Source organism: Micromys minutus (genome assembly GCF_963924665.1).
Source record: "Micromys minutus genome assembly, chromosome: 2".
In the NCBI taxonomy this organism is placed as follows: Eukaryota; Metazoa; Chordata; class Mammalia; order Rodentia; family Muridae; genus Micromys; species Micromys minutus.
Window position 1 is genome coordinate 93,800,377 of NC_137971.1, and position 25,326 is coordinate 93,825,702.

The window sequence follows — 25,326 nt, forward strand, 5'->3', positions numbered from 1 at the left end:
CAAATGTAGTGGAAGGGTCTTCTTCACCAGTACTCACCCCTCTCCCTTCTCCAGTACCCACCTCTCTCCCTTCTCCAGTACTCACCCCTCCCCCTCTTCCAGTACCCACCCCTCTCCCTTCTCCAGTACCCACCCCTCTCCCTTCTCCAGTATCCACCCTTCCCCCTCTTCCAGTACCCACCCCTCTCCCTTCTCCAGTACCCACCCCTCTCCCTTCTCCAGTACCCACCCCTCTCCCTTCTCCAGTATCCACCCTTCCCCCTCTTCCAGTACCCACCCCTCTCCCTTCTCCAGTACCCACCCCTCTCCCTTCTCCAGTACCCACCCCTCTCCCTTCTCCAGTACTCACCCCTCCCCCTCTTCCAGTACCCACCCCTCTCCCTTCTCCAGTACCCACCCCTCTCCCTTCTCCAGTACCCACCCCTCCCCCTCCTCCAGTACCCACCCCTCCCCCTCCTCCAGTACCCACCCCTCCCCCTCCTCCAGTACCCACCCCTCCCCCTCCTCCAGTACACACCCCTCTCCCTTCTCCAGTACCCACCCCTCCCTCTCCTTCAGTACACACTGCCCCACCTCAGTTCTGAGACCTTCAACCCTGGTCTCTGACCTAAGTATGGGCCCCTCCCCTTCCTTCTGTGCTGACAGGAGCCGTTAGAGTGTTCAAGACCAACTGTCCAAAGCCAGCTTGGACCGGAAGTCTGTCACACAGTAGAAACCTGACCTCTGGCTAGACCAGCTCCTCTTAAGAGCCCTGGAAAAAAAACCAAAAAAAAACAAAAAAACGAGCAAACCACTTTTGTGACCAACAAAATGAAGGTGCAAATGGGCGGGGAGGAAGGAAACAAAGGGCAGGAGGAGGCAACAGGCCTCATCCTACATTACACTCGTCGATGGAAGGTACCTATAGGGACAGAGGCCCAGCAAGCAGAATAGTATCAAGAAAAATCACTGCAGAACAGCACAGCGGTGCCGGGCAGATGAGAAGCAGGCACAAAGAGCTGGCTGGGGCTGTGTGGTTCATTTATTGGGGCCATGTCCAGCTATGCCGCAGCCACCTGAGCAGGAGCCCAGCGCCCCCAGAAGGCAGGTGGGGGAAGGGAAGAGTGCAGAAGGCTCAGTGCCCCAGGGTTCCACCCCAGTCCAGTCTTGGTCCTTGCAGAGAGGTGGTAGTCAGGTGAGCGAGGTATCGTCATCGCTGCCCTCTCCAGCACCGCCCGCTCGCTCCTCGCGGCTCTCGGTCACCGCACTCTCATCGATGTTCTCCAGTGAGTCCGCGTGTTGCACAGACAGCTCTGACAGGGCCAGGCTGGGCAATGGGCTCTGCTCTGGGTGCAGCCATGGCTTGAAATGCGGCTGGTGTTTCTGCTTCCACTCGGGGTACTTGATGCAGGCCTTGTACATCTTCTTCATGGCCTGTGGACCATCCGAACATTGTTAGGGGTGCCACACCCCTCCAGAGCCCTCCTGCACACAGTAGTCCCCAGTGTTCCAGCTAAGGCCATCACTCAGTGTTAAACTCTGCCCCTGCCCTACTCCTCAGTGCTACCCGCCCCTCTCCGCATGTCCCAGAGCCACTTACCTTGGGGGCCAGAAACTGAGATGACTTATTCACCACCCACTTGGGTAAGGAACCTGTGGGGGCAGGGAGAGGCTCTTAGGCACCCAGTCCCACCCACTGCCAGCCAGCCCTCCTCCCTCTTCAGAGTTTGCCCCACCCCTTTTCATTTCTTCTCCACCAAGTTCTCAAATCCCCCAAGCTCACCTCTGCCCCCACTGTCTCTCTGTCGAGCTCCTAGGCAACCACAAGTAACCTGTGGGTTGACATTCGGACCCACCAAGCTCCAGCCTGTCCTCACACTGATAACCCAGGACTGTCCCTGGTGCTCAGCCTCCCTCCTGTCTGTCCTGCTGGGCCTCCTCAGACCCCTTAAGCCCAGCACTCTGGACTAGCATGCCCTGTCTCTATCTGTCTCCCTCCCAAGTACCTGCTCTGCACACACAGAACACTCATTAAGGGCCAGGAGCCCTGACCTGGGCTACAGGGTATTCCTGTCAATGACAATCCTGTCACTGAGGTTTAACCATCCTATATTTACGTGTTCAGTTACCAAGTCACTGCACAGTCTGTGACACCCAACCTGGACCTGCCTAGAGAATCCCAACAGGAGTTCAATGTGTGGCATCTCAACACATACTGGGGCTCTCTGCTGGAGGGAAATGGGCCCCCAAACAGGGAGAAGGTTCTCACTCTGGGGATCGTGGACAGAGGAAGAGTCACTTCCTGGGACCCAGAAACACTGAGTAGGAAGCAGAGGTGCAGGAAGCTAGCTGAAGACAAAGGCTGGACAGACAGAGAGGTGGGAAGTGGAAGGGGTAAGGGGCTAGAAATCCCCCTTCCCCCTGAGCAGGGACGCAGGCTGGACTCAGAGGACAACAGGGTCACAGTGGCATTTCAAGCAGGTGAGTCAGAGGAAGTAAGTTGTTTTTTATCTCCTCTAGTAGCTTGTTTGGACAAAGTGGCTGAGTACCAGAAGAATGGCAGGCTAGGAGCTGTCAGAGGGTGAACAGGTGAGAACAGGGGTGATGAGTGTGTTAGCATGGGCCTGGAGTCCCCAGCACTCTGGAGACAGGCTGATGACAAGTTCAAGACCAGCCTGGGCTACAGAGTGAGTCAGAAGAAAGGCAGGGAGGGAGGGAGAGACTAAGTACTGCATTTAGGAGCTGACAAGGAGAAGCTGGCCCCAAGTAACCGAACAGGGTGGACCAGAGAGTAAGCTACTGATCTTAAAAAGAGGGTGGGGCTAGGAGGGCAATGGTGAGTTCACAGTTGGGTACAGCAAGTCTCAGGCGTCCAGAAGACATCCTGAGGATGATGTCTATCTAGAAAGCTGACCACCTCAACAGAGATGAGGGCTCAGCTGTTACGGAAGTAACTTGAATAAACAGCTTGGGAAATTCAGGCTTCTGGGATAAAGGAGATACGGCAAGAGCAGGTCCAGGCTAGGAATGCTAGCCCCAGGAAGGCAGTTCCAAACTCCCAGGAGGATTACTGGCTGCCTCATGGGTCCATTATTTTAAAACCACTAGCTCTAGATAGAGACCCTCCCCCACAGTACTAAATGACTCCTAACAAATGGCCTTCAGGTGGCCTAGCAGATAAAGTTCATCCCCTGTATAGGGGAGGAGCCTGGATAAGCTGCAGGGCCCAAACCCTCACCTTTGGGGTCTACTTGAGCCAAGTAGGTGATGACACAGCTCTTGGGCCCCGTGCTCTGGATGAGGTAGCCCGTCTGGATGGACACAGCTCTGACCAAGTCTTTCCGAGGTGGGTATTTCTGGGGGATGAAAGGCACAGGGAGGTGAGACTCGGGTAGGGACAGAGGGAATGTCTCACACACACACACACACACACACACACACACACACACACACACCCATAGCTGTTCACATTTCTTGACAACTGTTTCTAGTCAGGCCTAATGTGGGCTAAGGGAAAAAATAATCAGGCCAGTTCATCCTTGCCCCTCCTTACAGTGCTTCCTTTGTGCCACTAGGAAAGAGCCCAGACTGTGTCCGGGCTTATGAGTGTTTGTGAGCACTGAACCCTTGCCTAGGCTAACTATACCTGCCTGTCCTCTCTGCCCAGGGAGTTCAAGTGAATCCCACCACAGGGTCCTGCCTTCTAGTTCCTGCTAACCCATTTATATAGGTCAGCCTTATCCCAAGGGCTAGTCAACCACATCAGTTCATCCCACCCGCTCACGGCAGACGGCGCACACTATCCTTTCACTGAGCGACTTTACAGTCCCCAAAAGAAGACATTATCCTCAATGTGCAGGGAGGAAACTGGCCCCCATGCCTGCCTGAACTCACTGGACAGCCACAGCCCAGCCCTGCCCATTACCCTTAGGCGCGCCCAGGGGGAGGACAGTCCAACTCACAGGGTGTTTCACTGAGTAGTTCATAATGATGTAATCAGCGCCCATGGGGAGCCAGGAGCGGAGAGTGATGACATCACGGTTCTTCAGGGGCTTGGGACACCTCCCTGTAGAGGGTAAGGAACAATTCAGCCTGGCTGCTGGCCCATCTTCCTATAAGGGTACGATGGAGGCCAGAAATATGGGGATCTTAATAACTGCCAGCCCTCCCCATCCAGGTACCCCCAACCCCGTCCACAGACGCACTATAAAACCAGGAAGCACAAAAAGTCCTTGTCCCCCACTGTCTCTGCCTACCCTGATCCCCAGGGCCTCACACAGCCTTTACCTTGTTGCTGACTTGACTGTATTTATGTGAATATATTTGAAAGACAGTACTGTCTTTCACATGCTTGAAAAGGTGTCCCTGTGGTGTGTGGCACGTGGCATACAACTGTGTATGCATGTGTGCGTGTGTGCTAGTCAGTGAGAGCATATACGTATGCCCAAGGAGAGCTCGGCTTTCCATATCAGTAAGCAGGTCTCCGAACAGCCCAGCACAGGAGGGGCCACAGGGAGGGAGAGTTAGAGGAGACCTGGTGGGAGGTGGGGATGGAGGCTCAGGGGGTTGGAGTCTTGTTCTTTGCTTGCTCACAAGAGTAATATCCTACGTCAGCGTTGACAGTCAAGCGGGCGATGTCGAAAGTCTCAATGACATTACTGTCCCACTTCTTTCTGTATTCTATGTCGTGCAGGACATCGTAGAGCGTCTCAGCTGGTACATCACAGCATTCCATCCTGCACTGCAGACAGACATGGGTTGTCAGGGCCACACAGGCACAGGGGGAAGGGGAGGGGGTGACGGGGCAGAGAAACAGGGGTCACTTCAGATCCCCAGAAACCTCTTGTACCAAAGGACAGCCATCCCCTAGCTCAGCCCCATATCCTCTTTAGGCAAATCGTCCAGGCTCGCCCACACTAAGTCTATGCTCTCCCTATCTTCTGGGAGCAGCTTGTGGGCAGACACAGTTAATTCAGCAAGGAGCGTGAGACAGGTACACATTAAATGGGAAAAAATCAAATGGCCAAATACACCTGACCACGTAGCTGGGGGGTGGGGGGTAACCGCTTTTGTACCCTCAAAGAGCTTCCCATCTAGGAGAGAGGACAACCTTGCTTTATTCAGCCTTTCAAACGATTACGCCAGGTAAGAAAGCCAAGGAGGGAATTGAGGTTCAAAGAGGTTAAGTACCCAGCCAAGGTCACCTGGCTAGCTAAGTAGCAGGTTGTGATTTAATCCAGCTCACATGTCTGAGAAGCAAGTAAAGACAGAACCAGAGTTCTCAAGATCCGTATACAAATAGGTGAGGGTCGATGTCCTTGTTCTAGCCTGCCCCAAGAGCCCAACCCCCACAGCAAAGTATAACGTTTTTTTTTTTTTTCCTGTGTAGTCTTATAATTTTCCTCCAGAACCAACATTCATCCAACACAGGAAACCCACACACTTTACTCTCTACCCATGAGAAAGTGAGTACACTCAGCTCCGAGAGAGAGAGGAAGCGCGGCCCCCTCCTCACGGAGGACAGGCACAATGAAAGCACAGGATAGGCTGATCCTGGCTGGGGATGTAACTACAAGACGCACACTTTGCCCTACACACCACAGATTACAGAAACTACAGAACACAAAGGAACAAGCTACGTGACCCCATGAGAACATACGTAGACAAAGCCACATGGTGCCCCGCAGAGCTACCAGCCTGCTCTATGCAGATGAGCTCCACTTTGTCAAATACATGGTGTTATCATGAAGGGCCTGGGGACCACCATTTGCTTTTTGCTCTTATTGTTGGTTTGGTTTGGTTTTTCTCTGTGTATCCCTGACTGTTCTAGAACTCACTCTGTAGACCAGGCTGGCTTAGTACTCAGAGATCTGCCCACCTTTACCTCCTAAATGCTCAGATTAAAGGCTTTTTTTTTTAATGATGATTATTTAATGTGCATTGGTGTTTTGCCTGTATGTGTGTCTGTGTAAACGTCTCAGTCCCCTGGAACTGGAATAACAGATATTCTTGAGCTGACGTGTGCTGGGGATGGGTATTGAACTCGGGTCTTCTGAAAAGAGAAGCCGGTTTTAACTGCTGAGCGCCAGCCCTGAGCACCACCATCTGTAAAGTGTGACTGGATTGTGACACATCTGTTATAAATAGGACATCCCTCCTCCTCCTCCTCCTCCTCCTAACCAGGGATTTGATCTAGGGCTTCGAGCACACAAGACAAATGTTCTATGACTGAGCTAAACCCCGGGCCTTTTTTTGCTTCTTATTTTTGAGATGGGATCTCATCAAGTTGCCCAGGTGGGACTTGCATTTGTGATCTTCCTGCCTCAGTCCTTAATTGCTTCAGATGATGGGCCTGCGCCACCAGGTCCTGCTTACAAGAGACTTTTTGGGGAGAACTAGAGAAACGTGAGGGGTGATCAGAGTCTTAGATGCACTGAAACTGGTATGGAAACAAATGGTGGAAATTTCTACCCCCGCCCCTAAGTACGGAACAAACTGGGAAGAGCAGTGAGGAAAATCTATGCTTAGAAAAAGCTCAAGCTGCCCAAACCTCGGGTGACAACAGCTGTCTCTGTCAGAAGTGCAATGTCTGTTTTCCTTTGTATTTCTGAGTTTCTGGGATGTCTGTAGTATTGCTTCAGCAATGATCCCCTCCCCCACACCCCCACAGACACACACATACAGACACACACACACACACACACTCACACAGACACACACACACACAAAGACACAGACTCAGACACACACACACACTCACACACACACACACACACACACAAAGACACAGACTCATACACACACACACACTCACACAGACACACACACACACACAAAGACACGGACACACACACACACTCACACTCATACACACACAAACACACACTCAAACACACATACAGACACTCACACACACTTTGGCTTTTTGAGACAGGCTTTCTCTGTGTGGCCCTGGCTGTCCTGGAACTGACTCTGTGGACCAGGCTGGCCTCAAACACAGAGATCTGCCAGTATCAGCCTCACAAGTCCTGAGATTATAGGCAAGAGACACCATGCCCAGTTATTAACAACATTTTTAAAGTACAAAGGTACCCCAGGTCACAAGTACATTTTGAGAGATAAGACCTAGTTCAGAATGAAGAGTTCAGCTGTCAGCAAGGAGGAGGCCAGATAGATCTGCCTGGCTGAGGACACCAGATCAGATCTTCAACCCCTTCCCCATCTTAGGCTTCTGAATAAAGTGATTGGAACACACACACATGCACCCACACACAAACACACATGCATGCACAAATAAATACATGGGCAGCACTTAAAATTTTTATTTTAAGAGAAGTTTTAAAGCTCAGGCATGAGGAGGACAGAGCTCATTGGCAGAGCCAATGCTTGGCATGGCCTAAGCTGTGGGTTCTACCAGCATCAAAAAAATTCAATGAATTTCAACTGATACCTATAAAAGGAAGTTGTTTCCTTCTGCCCCATTTGCTCTTCTAGTCCACGAAAGTGTGTGACTGGATCCTACCATCTAACTAGCAGTGCCCAGTTCTAGCCTTGTCCTGAGTCAAAGGAGGCAGAGGTGAATCTAAAGCCTGGGCTTAACCTTCCAGACAAGGAAGATGACCTAACATGCCTGGTAGGCTTAGAGCAGCCTCTCAGGGGCAGGTGTAGAGCAGGCTTCCTGGAGCAGCTCAGTCTAGGAGGAAGATGTTTGCCAAGTTCAGGGGCAGAGAATACAGTGAGGACCAAGGCCCAGAGCCAGACAAGAACACAGTCTACTGGCTGTGTGTTTCCACCTGGCTCAAGTTTCTGTGGCGTAGAGTACATAGCCTAAATCTCAAAACGTCCCTGGTTCCAAATATGCCAGGACCAATGGAAGATTTCAGGTCAGGGTCACAGAAAGTACAGGATGCGCCTGGGACATCTTACTGAGCTAGAAAGGAAGCACTCAAAGAATGCCTTCTTGGGGGCAATACCACATAAGTGCTGTTTATACTCTTTACACTGCATTCTATTAGGAAATAACTATTGTAACCTGACCTAGTAATGTTCACAAATCAACCAGCTTTCTCTACTGTGAAGTTATTCCTCCCACTTTGTGTGTTTGGAATCGGGGACCTTTTGAGTATTAGGCTATGTACACCATGCCCCAGAAACTTAGCCAGGTGGCCCCGCTCAGCAACTCAGTATGCCATGCTATTGCCTGGCTTTGGGCCTTGGTCCTGCTGCACTCTCTGCCCCTGTACTTGGATGTGTGCGTGCATGTACACGTGTGTGTAGAGGCCACAAGTTGACATGGAATGCCTTCCTTGATAACTCTCCACCTTGTTTAATGAGGCAGGATTTATCAGTGAACCAAGAGCTCACCAATTCAGCTCGTCCAGCTAGCCAGCTTGTCCCGGGAATTCCCTAGCTCTGCCTCATGGGATTGGGGTTGCAGGAGGGCTGCCACACCTGTCCAGCATTTCCATAGGTGATGGGGACAATACATAGGGCTTCACACTTGCATTTCAAGTGTTTTACTTACTGAGCCATTTTCGGGCTCTTATTGTCCCTTGCTATTGTTAATAAGTATTTGATAGGCGGTGCCTTGAAACTATGTACATAATTCATTCCTGATTATACATTACATTTATTTTGCCAAAACTGTATATACTTTTTTTTCAGTTCTGTGACCTTATTTGACATTCAACAGGTTAGTTCTAATTCAGATTGACCTACTGTAGAGTTTTGCATGTGATAGTACAGCTTGCCTGGTGAATCCTCACCCTCATTACACTTTCTGAACAAACACACTCAAATGTGATACAGAACATTCCTTATTCCAGTGGCTTAGGCGGCTTTATTGAGCCTGGTATCAATGCTTACATCTAGTGTCCCCATCTTCTTTGTGGCAGATTTCTGAGTTTCCCTGAGTGCCCGAGGGGAATGCTCCTTGAAGCCCACTCCATGATGTGCTTGTAAATCTTGATGGTGTATTCTTGGGTCACTGACTCACTGACAGCAGAATGGACCTTCTTCTTACTACGCTTCTTTGTGGGAGCCGTTCTGCTGGGCCCAGTTTGGAAAGGCTACTTTGGTTTCTTATTGGGTTCAGTATAACCTATTATCACTGGCTTTTTCATTACTCACCTTAATCAGCTTGTCTTAGATGTAGCTCATGGTAGAGTGATATCTGTCCTTGTTTGCCAGGAATTTCAGTCTCCCAGAACTGTTTACTTTCGGTGGTAAAACTTGGAGAGGCCTGGTAAATCCTGAGAAGTTGGTCAGTCTTCAGGCTGGCCCTCGTGTCTACTGGACAAGGTCTTTGACATTCTTTGAGTGCTTCCTTTCTAGCTCAGTAAGATGTCCCAGGCGCATCCTGCACTTTCTGTGACCCAGACCTGAAATCTTCCATTGGTCCTGGCATATTTGGAACCAGGGACGTTTTGAGATTTAGGCTATGTACTCTACGCCACAGAAACTTGAGCCAGGTGGAAACACACAGCCAGTAGACTGTGTTCTTGTCTGGCTCTGGGCCTTGGTCCTCACTGCACTCTCTGCCCCTGAACTTGGCAAACATCTTCCACCTAGACTGAACTGCTCCAGGAAGCCTGCTCTACATCAGCCCCTGAGATGCCAGGCTGCTGCTCTGAGCCCTATACCACTCCTTCCCAGTCTTAGCCGGGATTCTCACCTTCCCAGCAGAGGCCTGTCCCACCTGTCAGCAAGGAGGAGGCCAGATAGATCTGCCTGGCTGAGGACACCAGATCAGATCTTCAACCCCTTCCCCATCTTCAGCTTCTGAATAAAGTGATTGGAACACACACACATGCACCCACACACAAACACACATGCATGCACAAATAAATACATGGGCAGCACTTAAAATTTATTTTAAAAGTAGTTTTAAAGCTCAGACAATAAGAGAACAGAGCCCAATGGCAGAGCCAATGCTTGGCATGGCCTAAGTTGTGGGTTCTACCAGCATCAAAAAAATTCAGTGAATTCCAACTGATACCTATAAAAGGAAGTCGTTTCCTTCTGCCCCATTTGCTGTTCTAGTCCACGAAAGTGTGTGACTGGATCCTACCATCTAACTAGCAGTGCCCGGTTCTAGCCTTGCCCTGAGTCAAAGGAGGCAGAGGTGAATCTGATGAAGCCTGGGCTTAACCTTCCAGACAAGGAAGATGACCTAACATGCCTGGTAGGCTTAGAGCAGCCTCTCAGGGGCAGGTGTAGAGCAGGCTTCCTGGAGCAGCTCAGTCTAGGAGGGAGATGTTTGCCTGCTGGGCTACAAAGCTTTCAAAGTCTGAATATAGCACGTGTGGCAGGTGCCCTGTTAAAAGTGAGTCCCATAGGGACCAAGTGTCACCCGAGAAACTGCATGCTGTGTCCCCAGAACTCTCTCCTAATCTTGATGTAGGAGTGGATCCCTATGTGTGTGTGATCCCTAACTCAGCACCCCAGACCCACAGCAGAAGGAACTGGGTAAGAGAGGACTGACAGGCTACACTCATGAACACTCTGCGGCAGGTGATTCTACTCTATGACCCAGCTTCTACCCCCAGGCACGAGACTTAACACAAGCCTTGGTTTCCTCACAGAAAAAACTGGGATGGTAATAACAACTACCTCCTAAGAGTATTGTGACTGGATGAGTTACTGTATGAGATATGTCTAGAATCTAGTGAACACTCACAATCTAGCTGTTCTTACCCTGCAATGGCTGCCTTATTGGTTGTTTAATGGGTTACTTCCTTCACATGAACATCTTCTCAGATATTTTGTGTTGAGAAGTTAGTCGGTCTCCCCTTACCTACTTCTGGGCTAAGTTTCCCCAGTGGGAAAACACATCACCCTCACAACCTTCCAATGCACTAAACAGGCCCAGAGAGGCATACTGATGGCCACACATTCCAGAGCAGAGAATCAGAGTCCACAGGCTCCTGACTCCAAAGCATCAGAATTGTTGCCCAACTAAAATAAGCATGCTGGCAACCAAAGCGTGTTGTCTAAGGACGGTGTGATGTTGTGCTTATGACCTTCTGGAGGGATGGCTAGCCAGAGAGGAAGAGCTAACAGATTCTTCATCTGTCTTGCTTTACCACACCTCCCCAAGTTCAAAGGCAGGGCCATGCTTTTCTGAAACCCAGTGCTGGGACCCTGCCTCTGAGAAGCCTCTGGCTATCTCGGTGCCCTGCCAGGGCCACACGGGCTCTCAGTTTCCCTAGCAGCTCTAGATTGTTGTGCATGTGACAGATTTCTCCTTGCTATATCTTAGCTATGTGGTCTTAGCTTGAGCAAAGAAAGGAGTTCTAAGTCCCAGCATCTGAACCTGTCAAAGAAGGATCACCCTTACCTGGTGCTATGAGGATTAAAAGAGGCTTGCACAAAAAGCCTTCAAATATGTGCCTTCTACTGGCTTCCAGCCCCAGGCCCCTCCCTGTGCTCTCTGGCTAACGTGCTAACCTCCAAAGAGCGAGGTTATAAAGACAAGGAATTTTTTTTTAATCCAAAAAATGCTGAGAGGTTGAATGGACAAACAGGTAGACACTTGCTGTAGGAAGACCTGTGTAGATCAACCCAGTCACCTTTCTTAACCTACTGCGGGGCCCTGCCCTAAGTGGGTGGGACCCAGACCAGGGGATCTCAGAAGCCCAAACTGCACAATCACACAGCAGTCCTTGGCCCTCTCTCTGCTCTGGTTCTCCCTCCACTTTGCCGTTTCCACAGGAACTTAGGCCCAGGGGATCTGAGGGAGGACCTACTTCTTGTCTTGGAATTCTGGGGTCCTCAGAACAGAAACTCTTAAGACCCTTCTCCAGTGACTGGCAAGAAGAAAGAGGACAGACATCTGTCAGTCCTGTCATGATGAGTACTAAGGTACCTACTTCTCCAGATCTGTCCCAAATGCCCCCCCAAGACATCTCAATGGCTCCTTTCCTAATGTGTCTGCTGTCTTGTCCCTAAATTCTTCATGCTGCGCTGTGCCCCCGACCTCCTTGTCCTCTCTCTCCAGGCAATTGCTCTGTCTCAGGTTGGCATTGCATTCTTCTGCCTGACGTTCTGTGGCCCCTGATCATGGCAGCCCCTGACATATACCAAGTGCTCAGTTAAGACCGGCTTCATGAGCGGGGCCCACGGAGAGGCTGTGCCTGCATAGGCTTCTCCAACTCAGAATGCTGGATACTGGCTGATAACTCAGTGTTCCAGTTCAGTTCAGGCACCTGCACAGCTGGGAAGGACTCGGGTATTTGTAAAACTTTTTTGTCTTAAGGAGAATTCCTCTGACAAAGGTGTAGAGGAGCTGGAGTGCCAAGAGGCAGGTCCGGGGAAGATCTAGAACTTGTCTTTAAAGTCCTTAATAGTTCTGATAGTCAAAAAAGTGAGTGAGTTAGTCAGGATAGTGGGCCTATAATTTCAGCTCCTTAGGAGGCCAAAAGAGGAGAAAGGATGTCTTCTGAAAACTAGCCTGGCCAATATTATGAGACTCCTGTCTCAATCATCATCATCATCATCATCATCATCATCATCATCACCATCATCATCATCATCATTATCTAGCTGGGTGTGGTGGTGCACACCTTTAATTCCAGCACTCAGGAGGCCGAGGCAGGTGACTCTCTGAGTTCAAAGACAGCCTGGTCTACAGAGTGAGTTCCAGGACATCCAGGGTTACACAGGGAAACCCTGTCTTGGAAACCAATCATCATCATCATCATCATCTGAAAAATATTGGAATACCTTATTTATACTCATAAACTACCATATGAACATTCCCGCTAATATATGACATACCCACTCCTTATAAGGATGTGGTAACAGTGTTACACAGCATTCTATTTACAGCTTAGTGATAGAAATAGAACAAAGCCTTGGATCTGGACCTCAGCAGCCCCACCGCCCAGGGAAAAGAATGACACACAGTGACCGTAACAACTAGCTGCAACAATTCTAGAAAATGATTTGTCAAGCCAAGCCTGGTTGGCACAGCCATGGATTCCTAGCTGCTCGAGAGGCTAAGGCAGGAAGGCTGTAAGTTCAAAGCCAGCCTAGACAGCTTAATGAGACAGGGCTGGGGAGAAGGCTCAGCCAGTAAAGTAGTTGCTGTGCAAGCTTAAGGACCTGGGTTCGGATCCCCGGCACCCATGTCAAAGCCAGGCACTGTAGCAGACATCTGTAGCTCAGCACTGCACGGAGAAAAATAGGGGAAAACAGCAGCAGCAAGGTAGATGGCACATGAGGTGTGATAGCCAAGATTTTTCTCTGGCCTCTGAATACATACATGTGCATGCACACACATGCATGTGCACCTAACACACAAAGAACTGAGGTAGAGTGTTTGCCTAGCCTGCATGAGCGCCTGGGTTTAATACCCAGTATATAAAAAAAAAAAAAAAGAGAGAGAGAGAGAGAGAAAGCTAAGCTCAGGAAAAAATAAGAAAAGTTCTGTTACAATATTCATGAGTATATTATTGAATTTGTAATTAGGAAATTATATTGGAGAACAGCATAAGCAAGGCCAGTTCCGTTCAGAATGACACATCACCCTGAGGACTGCATAGCCATCAAGGGCTGGGTTGTCCACCCTGCCCCGCCCCCAGGACAAGGGCAGCCTCACGGCTCTGTAACCCTCAGGGCCCAGAACAGGCCTGGTGGAAAGCAGCTGCCAGAACTGTTCATGAATTAATAACTCTAGTGATTCGAGCAACATCTACGGATGCAAACTTAAATGAGCAAAGCAGCACACAAACTGTGCATGGTTTCAACCACGCCCAGATTAGCTGCACCCTTGAAAAGGGTGGATGGAGCCTGGGGATGGTCCCTTTGGGAAACCAGGGTTTGGTTTGCTTTTTTTATTAGAACAAAAAAATATTGAGACAGTCTCATGTAGACCATGCTGGCCTTGGACTTGCTACATAACTAAAGATCAACTCAAATTCCAGAGATCATAGGCTTACACCACTACACACAGTTTACACCAAACACAAGGCTTCATGTGTGTGTCTGCCAGGCAAACACTCTTCCAAGAACCAAAGAAGCTGCATATCACCCCATTCTCTCCCACTGACACTATCCCACAAGGCTGCTGCTGTTTATCCAGGCTGGCCTCAGACTCTGAGTTTAAGTGGTCCTCCTGCCTCAGCATACCTAGTTATTGAAACTTTGGACATGTGCCAGGTTTTAATATTTGAATTCTTCTTACTATTACTATAATATTTATGAAATATTTTTTTAAAAACCCACTGTTTCATCTTGCATAGCTGTAATCCTAGTGCATAGGAAACGAATGCAGGAGAATAAATTAGTTTGATGTCGACCTGGCTATAGTAAGACCTGTGAAAAAACATTTTGGTGTCCTAATTAGAACTTCTGTCCAGTCCAGGTGGTAGTGCTGCACACATTTAATCCCAGCACAGGAGGCAGAGGCAGGCAGATCTCTGACTTTGAGGCCAGCCTGGTCTACAGAGCAAGTTCCAGGACAGCCAGGGCAAGACATAGAAACTCCGTCTCAAGAAAGAAAGTGGGGGTGGGAAGGAGGGAGGCAAGTAGGAGGAAAAGGAAGAGAAGAAAGAAGAGGAGGAGGAGGAAGAGGAGGAGGAAGGGGAGGAAGAGGAGGAGGAAGAAGAGGAGGAGGTAAAAGAAGAGGAGGAGAAAGAGGAGGAGGAAGAGGAAGAAGAAGAAGAGGAGGAAGAAGAGAAATTATGAAGTTGAAGTAGCTGGAGTTGTTCTATCCAGAACCTCTAAGACCTTGTTCCTTGTACCTGAAATGCCAGGCTCACCCAGGCTGCAGCCTGACACTCTGGGCTCACACAGGTTATTGGAAATGCTCAGCAGTGTCTGGCTTTTATGCCACTGACTGCCAAAGAGACTACGCTAGAAGTGGGAACCAGAGGGGTCTTAGGACACTCACTCTTGGGCCAAGGCAGGAAGCAGGCGATGAGGACCCTGCAGGGTCAGGGCAGAGATAGAAGGATGAGGAACTGCAGGCCAAGGAAAACACGGCAAAGCCAAATCCTAAAGGAAAGCCCATAGATGGGCAGGTGGCACCCAGGTGGAAGGGGGAAAAGGCCCTTGGCAGAGACTGGTACAAGCCGGGAACCAGAACCGGCTAGCTTCGGGAAGAAAGCACATGCAGCCGCATGAGGTAACCTGAGTCACCCTGAGTGAACAAGGATAAGGCAGGAAATGGAGCTGTCCCTTGGGTACTCAACCTGCTCATTCATTCATCCATTCAGCAACTGTTAATGGAGTGCTCACTGGGCCAGGCTCTGTGCTAGTGGCTTGACAGCTTTGCCCACTCTATGGTGAAGTCAGTGTCCCTTTAGTGAATGGTGGTTCGGCAAAACCATAAGGAGGAACCTGCCCAGAGCCAGTGTATCCCAAAGTCTACCCTTAAGCCTGGTCCCTAAGAATCAGGCTCTAGTCTGTGAAAGAACCCGGGAATGCCAGATGGGCTAGCGCTTAGCCGGATGAGAGCTGTCCACACTAGAGGCTGGAGCTTATACAGTAAGTGTGGAATAGGGGCTACCTTTGCTTGAGGTGGGCCTACCAGGGTGGGGAGTGGTATAGAGAATATACATGTTGTGGGCGTAATACAAAGTCCCTGTCCCCCTCTTCCACCTCAGAGGTTACACCTGGGAAATGGCCGTTGGTCCCCACAACCTTCTCCTTTGAAGGGAAGGGATCTGGCAGCAACTACCTGCAACTCAACTTTTCTCAGGCACCCCCCAAGACGGGTGGAGGAGAGATGTTCTGCTGTGACTTCTGTAAACAGAGCTTCCTGCAAAGAGCCACCCAGGCCCTTTCCTGCTGTTCTCCATCCAGGGCTGGGTGACTCAGCCCTGCTCTGCCTGGTGCCCTCCCTCCCACTGGTCTCCAGCAGCTTCCCTGGACACCCTCACCCCCAGCTTCAGCTGCAGGCCCAGCTCTGAGCAGGGATAAAGGCATGGCTGTGGGGGCTGACCTCCTGTCCTGTCCTGTCCTTCTGCTGTACCCCGAGGACAGGGGCACACAGACGAAGGAGGAGGAGCTGGGAAAGAGAGGTGTAATGGAGAGGTATAAGAAAATGAGGTAGAGTAGGGGACCAGCGACATGAGACAAGATCAGAGCTGCCACTGGACACTGCGACAGATAAAGACAAAAACTCCCCCAGGCATCAGGGACCACCATAGATGATGATCCCTGAAAAGCTAGCAAGCACTAGACTTTTGCCTCAAGCTCTAGACGGCCCCTGGGCCACTGGGTTCCCTATGTCCAACATGAGCATAATGCCTGCTTCCCTTCAGCGTCTGGAATGCAATCTTGGCTCTAAACCAATTCCTTTCTCCCCCTTTTCTGTAGCTCTGCTGAACCACAGCGTTCCTTCTGGACAAGCCCTTTCTACCCCACCATCCCTGCCTGGCCTGTGTAGCCACAATCTCCAGGCTCCTAGTCAATCGGTCCCCTGACCAGGGAGTTTTCTAAACCCTGGAACCAACAATGGCACTGCCAAGTTTGAAAGACTCTACCTTTTTTGGCTTCATGAAAAAACCTAACTGTCCTGCCTCCCTTCTTCCTCAGCCCCAGTATGTGCATCTGCCCCATGTAGGAGCTCACTGGAATCTGGCTAGGCCCAGGCACCGCTCTCCATGGAAGTCCTGTCTTACACCCTGCTGTTGGTCGACGTCAGGCTGTAGGTCACTCTTCTCAGTACAAGTCTCTGCCCAACACTCCTGTGAAGGCTTTGCCTGTCTCTCCACCAGGCCTGGAGTCTCTGGAGGGGAGGGCCCATGTCTGATCTGTCTCCAGATCCACAACACAATAGCTGGCCGAGAGGGTAGACAGCAGAAGAGGAGGTTTGCTAAATAAACACACAACTGAGACAAGAAAAGAAAAGAGAAGGAAAGGGCCAGTAGAGCCATCAGGGACACAGGAATTTACCAGCTAGGGAGAAGAGAACTAACACAGGTTTGGAGAAGGGCTTATCCTGAGACCCAGAGAGAAGACAGAGGCAGACAGGCTTTAGAAGCAGCAGGAAGGGGAAGCCATGGTAGAGCCAGAGCTGCACCAGGGGGCAGGAGCTGCCAGGAGACAGCTGAGCAGACATAATTGGATCAGAGACAACTCTGCTCCTGCAGTGAGGGGGTGTGACTCACACACAGAGTAATGCCAGACACAGAAACACAGAGACTCATACTTGGCACACACATGCATTCAGTGTGGAATGACCCAAACGTCTCAGGTGCCTGCTTGGGGTTGGGGGAACCTTGTACCTGCTTGTGAGGGGCTGGCAGCCCACTCATCCGAAGGCTGCGTCACACATAACCACCCTCAGTCCAGTTCCACACAGAAACCCACACGCAGAATCCTCCACCCCCATCAAATTACCCTGCGCTTAGAACAGAGCCACACTCTGGTATCTTCTTCAGCTGTTTGCTTCTGTTTTGCTTGGCTCCCTGACAGGATATGAGCCTCATAACAACAGGGTCTGATAAGTGAGATTTGGTGCCAAATTCCTGCAGAACACTACGCTTTGCACTCTTTAAATGTATACATTCATGCACTCTTTAAATGTATAGGCTCTCTGTGCATGAATGAATACATGTTGGAGACACACAGGGGAGACAGGTCACCTCTAACTACCAGGCCTTGCTCTATCACCCATTCCTAGGTCCCAGGACATCTAGAAAGATCCAAAGACAGAGAGTGGAGTCCAGGAAATGATGAGGGGGCCTTTGGGAGCCAGCACTGAAGAGCATTGTGACAGAAACCCAATACGATTAAATGGCCCAGGTGCCACAATTAGATCAGAGCAGGTGTCACCCCCTACTTCCCACCTGTGTAGACACTGTATATCTGCCCCAGGACAGAAAGATTCTAGAGATATGGCATATGCCTGCCTCCTGGGAGCCCAGGTTGGAAGGCAGTGGTGTGCCAGAAAGGGCCAGTGAGATGGCTCAGATAAAGGCGCCTGCTACCAAGACTGAGGTCCTGAGTTCAACCTCTTGGACCTGCATATTGGAAGGAGAGAACCATGTCCCTCTAGGTGCCCTCTGACCTCCATACCCCTGCCATGGCATATGCAAATGCATGCATATGTACATTCACATAAAACATACAATGCATACATTCATACAGCTTCAGAAAACAGCGCCAGATACCCTGAGCCACCGGCCACAAGCTCCATTTAATGGCAAGTGACAAGAGTGTATATTTGGCATGAGACTCTTCAATCCCATGTTTTTTAATCTATAGGGACCTACAGCATCTCCACCACACAAGCATGCTATGAGGGGACATAAGGAGCGCTGAAAGGGTTGGAAACACTACCAACCCGTTATCTACTCTGAGCTGTGTCCCTCCTCTTATGGCCAGAGGATGATCATTCGCCCTGGTCTGGGCTGTGACTGGGTTCTATCGCCATCTATGCTTGTTGGAGACCTGGACTCCAGGCCTTTGGGAACACTCCAGAGAGGTCCAGTGTAGGTCCCAGACCTGCAGAGTCAAGTCTCCAGGGTCACAGTACCCAGGGCTCTGGCTCCAGAGGGTCCAGCCAGGCCTAGAGGCACAAGGGAAGAAAAAGGACCCAGCTGTGTCTAGGACTGCTCTTTTCTCTCATCTCCTGAAACTTTAAACACTCTCGGCTGGAAACTGAGCTGAGGCTCGTTAAAGTTTAAAAGCTGGAGCCTGGGGAACTGGGCGTGGAGGGTACTAAGTCAGCCTAGGAACTGTGGACTCCCCTACCCCCAACAGGGACAGAGCCTGGAGGCACCCCACCCATCACCAGAGCAGGGGCCACAAATGGCTTGCGTCCCACCAGCTTCCACCTCAGCCTGCTCTGCAAGTCATGGTTTACACATTGTTGCCCAATCCCTCTGGGCTCATCCCAAGCTGCACTGGCCACAGACCCTTCTCTAGTAGACTCAGTACCACTACCCAGCCTCTCCCAACAGCAAAACCCTAGCACCATAAGAGCCCTAGTTCCAGAAAGCCAAAGGCCTGGCCTGGCCCACGAATCCCTTTCTACTCCCAATTCTCAGCCAGGACATCTCTCCCATTCTAACCTCCTCTTTGTATCTGTGCAAAATGCCCCAGATGCTGACAAACCCCTACTCTCCCCTCAATTCCAAAACCACCTAGGCATTATACTCCAGGACTGGCATGCTCAGTGGTCGGTCTGGGGTCAACTGGAAACCCTTCAATTCCTGGCTGTCCCCTACTTCCAGCATAGGCCCAGATAGAGAGAGGTTATTCAGTGACATTCACTGAGTAACTGAGGTAGCAGAACAGGCAAACTGATACTTCTTGTCCAGGTGGATCAGAGGAGGAAGTAGAAGCAGCCTGCCCAGGGCCACACAGCAAAGACTTTGAATCTTGAGTTCTCTCTTGTAGAGCTTTGACTCAAACAGGCACCTCAAGCCAGAAAGGTTTCCTCAACACCTCCAGCCACTGACTGTTCCCCCTTTCAGTGCACCTTCCCCATAGCACACACCATCAACTCCCTCGGAACCTCTCTAGAACTCTTATTCTCCAGGACACCTCTGGAGGCCTCTTCTAGGTCTCCTATGTCAGGTCAAGGCTGGAGCCAAGACAGGAATCCTCAGAGCTATCCCTGGATTCAGGGATACACACCTAGAGGCCTTTCTTGCTGGCATAGACCATCAAGGCCTTAGGTGACTGTCCTTACCTATGGCTTGCAGAACACTCACATCACTGCCCCGGACCTAAGGTTTAGGATCGCCTCTATAAACCACCTGCCCAGCAACTTCCTATACAGATGGAATCACTGACCCTAGGGAAGCAAAGGCCAAACCAGGAGCTGAACCCCTCCAGCTCCTAAAACTGTATCACCTCTCACCCTTGCCACCACAGATAAGAAAACAGATCCAGAAAGGTGAAGTGGCCCCTGAGATCACAGTGAAGACTGGACTTTTACCAGCTGGGTCCCCTCCAAGGTATCCTGTCATAATGACACAGCACAGAGAGACCCAAGGACTGAGGGTGAATCTCCATGGGATTCTGGAGACAGAAAGGCCCACAGGGCTCAGAGCCAGGCCAAGGAGCAGAGAGAAGGCAGTTTTGACTGGGGCAGGGGGAGGCAAGGACCTGAGTTCTGATCCAGCTTCAGATATTTCTGTTTGGTCTTGTACAAGTCGAACCCTGCTCTGAGCCTCCATTTTCTACATCTACACCATTGGACTGAAGAGTCTTACCTCACAGAACAGTGGCACTCAGTGGTCCTGGACCCACATACCCTTGTCTTTCCCAGAACATCTTTGAGTCCCAGACTCTAAAGGTAAGAAAGGTACTCAAAGATCCCTGAGAGTCCTATGTCACAGGAGAATGCGGTGCTCATGAGATGGGTATTAAAACCTGGACATTGGCTTCAGAGACTGTACCCCAAGTGCCTGAGGCATGGAACAGGTGGACAAGTGAGCCTAGGCCAGGAAGAGATATCTAGAGCTTTTGCCAAAGGAGAGGAGTCAGGAGACAAGTCCCCATTAACCAGTTACCTGCGGCAAGAGCCCCTCAAGAACTCTCACAGATGTTCTAACGCCAAGCCCCCAGAGATACTGACACCAGTCTGCTCTTATCATAGGTTCTGGTTCCTTCTTGGGTCACCCCTGCTGCTGTGTGCGCTCACAAACTATGCCCTGTGGGCCTGGATGTGCCTAGAATTGCTTTCCTTCTCTCCTGAGGCATTAGGAAGAAGCAGCCAGGAGTCCTCTGCCTGCCACATAGACACACAGTAAACCTCAGAAGACTTGAGCTTGGGTGATCCAGCGCATGCTTGTCAGGGCTGCCCTGTTCTCGCTCCCCTGTGCCCTGGCCCAGCCACTGATGTCAGAGGTCCTTCAAATCAGAAAGACCCAATGGCAGGTCACCAGACAGCCCAGAGAGTGGAAGCCATGTGCCTCAGTCACACAAAGCAAAAAGATTCCAGATCTAGACAATTCCCTAATTGAATGACTGAAAAGTATTTTTTATTTCTTCAAGCCTGGGCTTTGGGAAACCTGGGTTTGGGATCTAAGCAGCCCTCTGCCTTGTCTCTGGGGTCCATACTCAACATCTGCCTCTGATGCAGTGCCTAGACTTGCAGGAGGAACTGTCTGCCTCCAGTCCACTAACCCAGAGCCCAGTGCAGGCCTGGAGCCAGGAGGAAGGGAAAGAGTAGGGGTGACCTCCAACAGCCCCTTGTATTTGTCCTAACTGTGTGCTGGGCCCAGAGCCATGTGGCTTCCAGGGACCTTTGGACACACAGATAGGGAGAAGAGCAGGGTGAAAATCAATCAAGAAAATCAGAAGGCACCCCCCCCCTCCACACACACACAGCACAGGATACAGGGGAGAGGGGTTAAAATGGGGAAGAGAGGAAACAGAATTTCAACAAACAACTGAGGTTAAGTCCCAGTTTCCTGCAATGACCCAATGATCCCTGGGACCTCTGGTTTCTACCTGATGTATGTGACCTTGGCAAGAGTCACTCACCCCTCTGGGCCTCATCCATCAAAGAAGAGTAGGATGATGGGAACATAATGTCCTTCAGTTCTTCAAAGAGCTATTGATGGGGTTAAAGGCCACTGTTGCCCAAGGATGCAAACTCATCAGAGAGGGCCAGCAACTCTGGAGCATGCTGACTGGGGTGCATTCCTGTCTCAGCTGTGGGGTGAACTTTCTTTTGGTCTGTTTTTTTCTTAGTAACACAGAAGCAAACTGAAGACTCTCCAGGACTGGCCTGAGGCTAAATCAGATAACCAAGAGAAAATGTTTGACTGGGAACAGGGCCCTTATCAGAAGTGGGCTAACTGTGTGGCAATTAGAAGTCCTGGCATCTGGGGACAGGAAGCTCAGAGACTTCAGCTCATATCCCAGAGTTCCACTGGCTGTGCTGAGAGGACCAGGCATGGAGCCTGGCCGCTGGTGACACCTATAACTAAGGTGCCAGTCTCCTCCCTGGGTCTAGGTTCTACTTCACCTCCTCTACTGTGGGAAATTGGGCTAAAGCAGTATGGGAGAAGAGTTAGAGACAAGATTAGACTTGGAGACTAACCCATCAGGGCTCTAAGTTCTCTCCCTCACTCAGCCCCCACCCCAGCCACATGCTGGTCCCTGGCATTCTCTGGTCCTTAGTATCCTTGCCTGCATCCTTTTGTAGGAGGAGGAGATTACAACAGGTTGTACAAAAGGCTGTCTAGTACCTTAGCCTCTGTTCAGTATGCAAAGCCCTAGAATCTGGTGTGTTGAAGAAAACATACGTCTTACCCATAACACCACACCTTCTTCAAATACTCTCCCTTCCCAAGCCTGATCTAGCCACAAGGGGTCTGTTTGAGGCAACCTGGTCTCTAGACCTGCCAACTCCAGCCCTGGGCAAGGCTGGGTTTATTCATTAACCAAGCCAGATGGAGGAGGCAGCTCCGCCCTATTGACAAAGGGTGGGAGTACCCACACTACACACACACACACACACACACACACACACACACACACACACACACACACAGCAGTCCTATGGGGAAGCCAAACTTCCCAGCCCCTGCACACTGCTGGCTTTAAGGCTTTCTCCCTTACTTCACCACCTTTCACTCTGTTCCCATGTCCATCTTTCTCCAACACCACTTACCCTGGTGGACGCTGTAGGGAGAACCCTGAATGCAATCAGCAACATGCTGACACTACCAGCTCCCCTTCCCACCTGGCTCCTCAGGCTCAGACCTAGGCTAGTGCTTGAAGAAGCCCCAGCCCAGGGTCTTTAAACCGAGGAAGAAACTCAGAGCAAGGAGGTACACACAGAAACCCAGAGAAAGAGAGGCAGTTAGCCAGGGCATACAGAGACAGTCACAGAGGGTAAAGGGACAGCAGAAAGAGCAAGCCAACCATGTGGGGACAGATGGATAAAGCTATACATGATTAGGGCAAGGTTTAAAAAAAAAAAAAAAAAAAGCATAGGGCCAGAGAGGTAAGGTCGGCACCTCAGGCTCTGGTAAGGCCAGAAGACCGGGCCCTAGGCAGAAGGGTCTTGGCTAAGGTAGTCCAGCACCCTGGCCTCTAAGAACAGGAATGCATCCTCCTCAGATCCAGAGCAGAAAGGTGCAAGGGAATAGCCTTCCAAGAGCCCTTTAAGGGGAAGTTCACACCCTGCAATGTGGCACTCACAACAAAACCACATGTGTGAGAAACAGCTACTGAAGCCCCTAGACCAGGATCTCTGCCCCCATCAAACCCCAAGTGGCCCTGCTATGACAGAGAAGCCAGACTCATAGGGCTGGGAGGAGAGGAAATAGCAGTGAGGGGCTGATGGGTATTCATCTGCCTTCTGAGCTGGTTTCCCTTGCCCCTGTGACCCCACTTCCCCTAGTTCACCCATAGTGTGGCTCTCGAGGCAAGAGAGCCACCAGGAGCTGCCAGCCACAGTCCTAAAGGCCTGCAGAAGATTCAGCCCGATGGAGCCACTGGGCAGAAACAGGGAGGACCAGGGGAATCGAGCAGGAAGGAAATCTCATCTTCCGCACCCAAGAGTGCAGAAAGTAGAGCAGAAAACCCATCTCAGACTAGAGAAGCCCCGGTGAAGGAGGAAGAGGGTCATTCATCTACCTAGTGAGTCAAATCTAGGGTCCACGCAGAAACTATTCTGAAGGACAGACCTCTGAGAAACACTATTCCCCTAAGTATGCCTGGTATCACCCATCTCCCAAACACACGGGCATGCCTAGGTTAGAGTTCCGTGAGCCAGATGAGTTTATGACCCATGTGTGTAATGGGGGACCATACCTCCTCCTGGTTTATATTAGGAGACTCTGCGCCCACATGCACCCCTCTATGAGCCCCTGATCTGAGTCTGAACGAGGAGACTCCTGTGAGAGACAGCTCCGAAAGAGTGGAGGCTGCAGGTACCACAGGGCAACCCTACCTTGATCTTGTGCAGAGTTCGATCCATCTCCACAGCCTGCACCCACACAGACACGCCGGCCTTGCTGTAGGTCAGGTTCCAGCCCACCTCGGCCTCACACTCTGACCGGAAACTGCGGAAGTCCTGGTCATCGGGCACCTGGACACTTTCACGGCCCAAGGCGGGCCGAGACCCTTGGGGTTCTGTTGAGGCAGCTGGCTTTTCCATAGGGAGCGTGGCGAGGCCCGGGGCCCTGGTCCTAGTCCGACTCTCCTGGGTCCTCCGCGGAGGCTCAGACAACGTCGACGCGGCTGCAGATGCTGACGCCACCTTCCTGGGACCTGCAAGACCGGTTTGGGGACCAGAGTCAGTGCGCTGGGGGCGCGGGTGGAGCTAGCCGGGGTCCCGGACCAGCGGACAGCTTGAGTAGGGCAGGTACTGGCCCCAGGCGGTTGTGCACCGGCACAGGACAGTCACTGGGGCCACCCTCCCACAAGGAGCGACCTCATACTTCCCTGGAGCGGCAGTAGGGTTGCTGCGTAGCGGGTGCAGGAGCGTGCAGGAGCCCGCGAGAACCGGGCGGGACTCTGGGGGGGATCGCAGGTGCGGGTCTGGCACGGAGTCCCCGCGTGGTGCTGGCAGGACTCGCACAACTAACTCGGTAGCAAGCGGCGCCGGGCCGTGGGGAATGGGGGCAGCCGTGGTGGCCGAATCTCACCTGTGCCGGCTTCTCTGCCGGGGCCCGCCGGAGCCGGGGTGCGAGCTCTTCCGCCGGCGCCTCTGCCTCCGCTGCCCGGGCGACCGGGGGCCGCGCGGGGGCCCTGGGGGGAGGAGCAGTGGGTCCCGCCGCCGGCCCCGCCCCGCTCCGCGCCCCCCGCCCCGCGCGCCCCCTCCGCCCTCCTCCCTCCCGCTAGGCTCGGGGCTCCGGGGCTCCGCTCGCCTCGCTCGGTATTTTCCAGCCTGCAGAGGTAAAAGCTGCAGGAGCACCGAGCCCCGCCCCGCCCCGCCGGGTCCTAGCGCCCGCCCCCGTCAGCCCCGGGGAAGGGGCAAAGTCCGGGAGGAGATGTCGACCAGCAGAGGACCGGGGACCCGTGAGAGGTAGCGATGTAGTTAAGTAGCAAACTAGCCTGGGCTCCCAGAGTAAGGTTGAGGTGCCAAGAGGGATTCTGGAAGTTAACTGGGAGCCGCTTCTCTACTCCTCGCTCCCACCTTGTAGGAACAGGCTTCTGCAGCAGCTTGTTCACACAGACACACACAAACCACTTCGGAGATTCAGGGGTGGGCACACACACACACACACACACACACACACACACACACACACACACGACAATTGAGGGACTAACTAGCAGGAATAGGGATGACAGCCAGCCTCTCAGTAACTTAGAGATGGACACAGCTTGCAAGCCTCAACAACCAAGAGCAAAACAAGCCTCCTCCACACACCCAACTCAATTCCCAGTAGGGTGTGCAAACCCAGCGGCAAGTTGATCCAA

The 25,326-nt window shown here is 51.5% G+C and overlaps 1 protein-coding gene across 1 annotated transcript; it reads right to left on the reverse strand.

Moving 5' to 3' along the window:
- Positions 1–930: 930 nt before the first annotated feature.
- STARD10 (StAR related lipid transfer domain containing 10) lies at positions 931–24,781 on the reverse strand. The gene is made up of 7 exons (XM_080911868.1): positions 24,549–24,781; positions 23,852–24,171; positions 4,573–4,720; positions 3,942–4,045; positions 3,218–3,335; positions 1,580–1,632; positions 931–1,413 (listed from the first exon to the last, which is right to left on the reverse strand). The coding sequence occupies exons 2-7, from the start codon at positions 24,056–24,058 to the stop codon at positions 1,171–1,173; spliced, it is 873 nt and encodes a 290-aa protein (XP_080767994.1). The 5' UTR covers positions 24,059–24,171; positions 24,549–24,781; the 3' UTR covers positions 931–1,170.
- Positions 24,782–25,326: the final 545 nt, after the last annotated feature.

Bases quoted from the DNA above. Each gene is read 5' to 3' on its own strand.
- STARD10 (XM_080911868.1), bottom strand. From the start codon at position 24,058: ATGGAAAAGCCAGCTGCCTCAACAGAACCCCAAGGGTCTCGGCCCGCC. The intron at 3,336-3,941 runs GTGAGTTGGACT...TTCATCCCCCAG, and splicing joins ACTACTCAGTGAAACACCCT to AAATACCCACCTCGGAAAGA. The intron at 1,414-1,579 runs GTAAGTGGCTCT...GATGGTCCACAG, and splicing joins CTCAGTTTCTGGCCCCCAAG to GCCATGAAGAAGATGTACAA.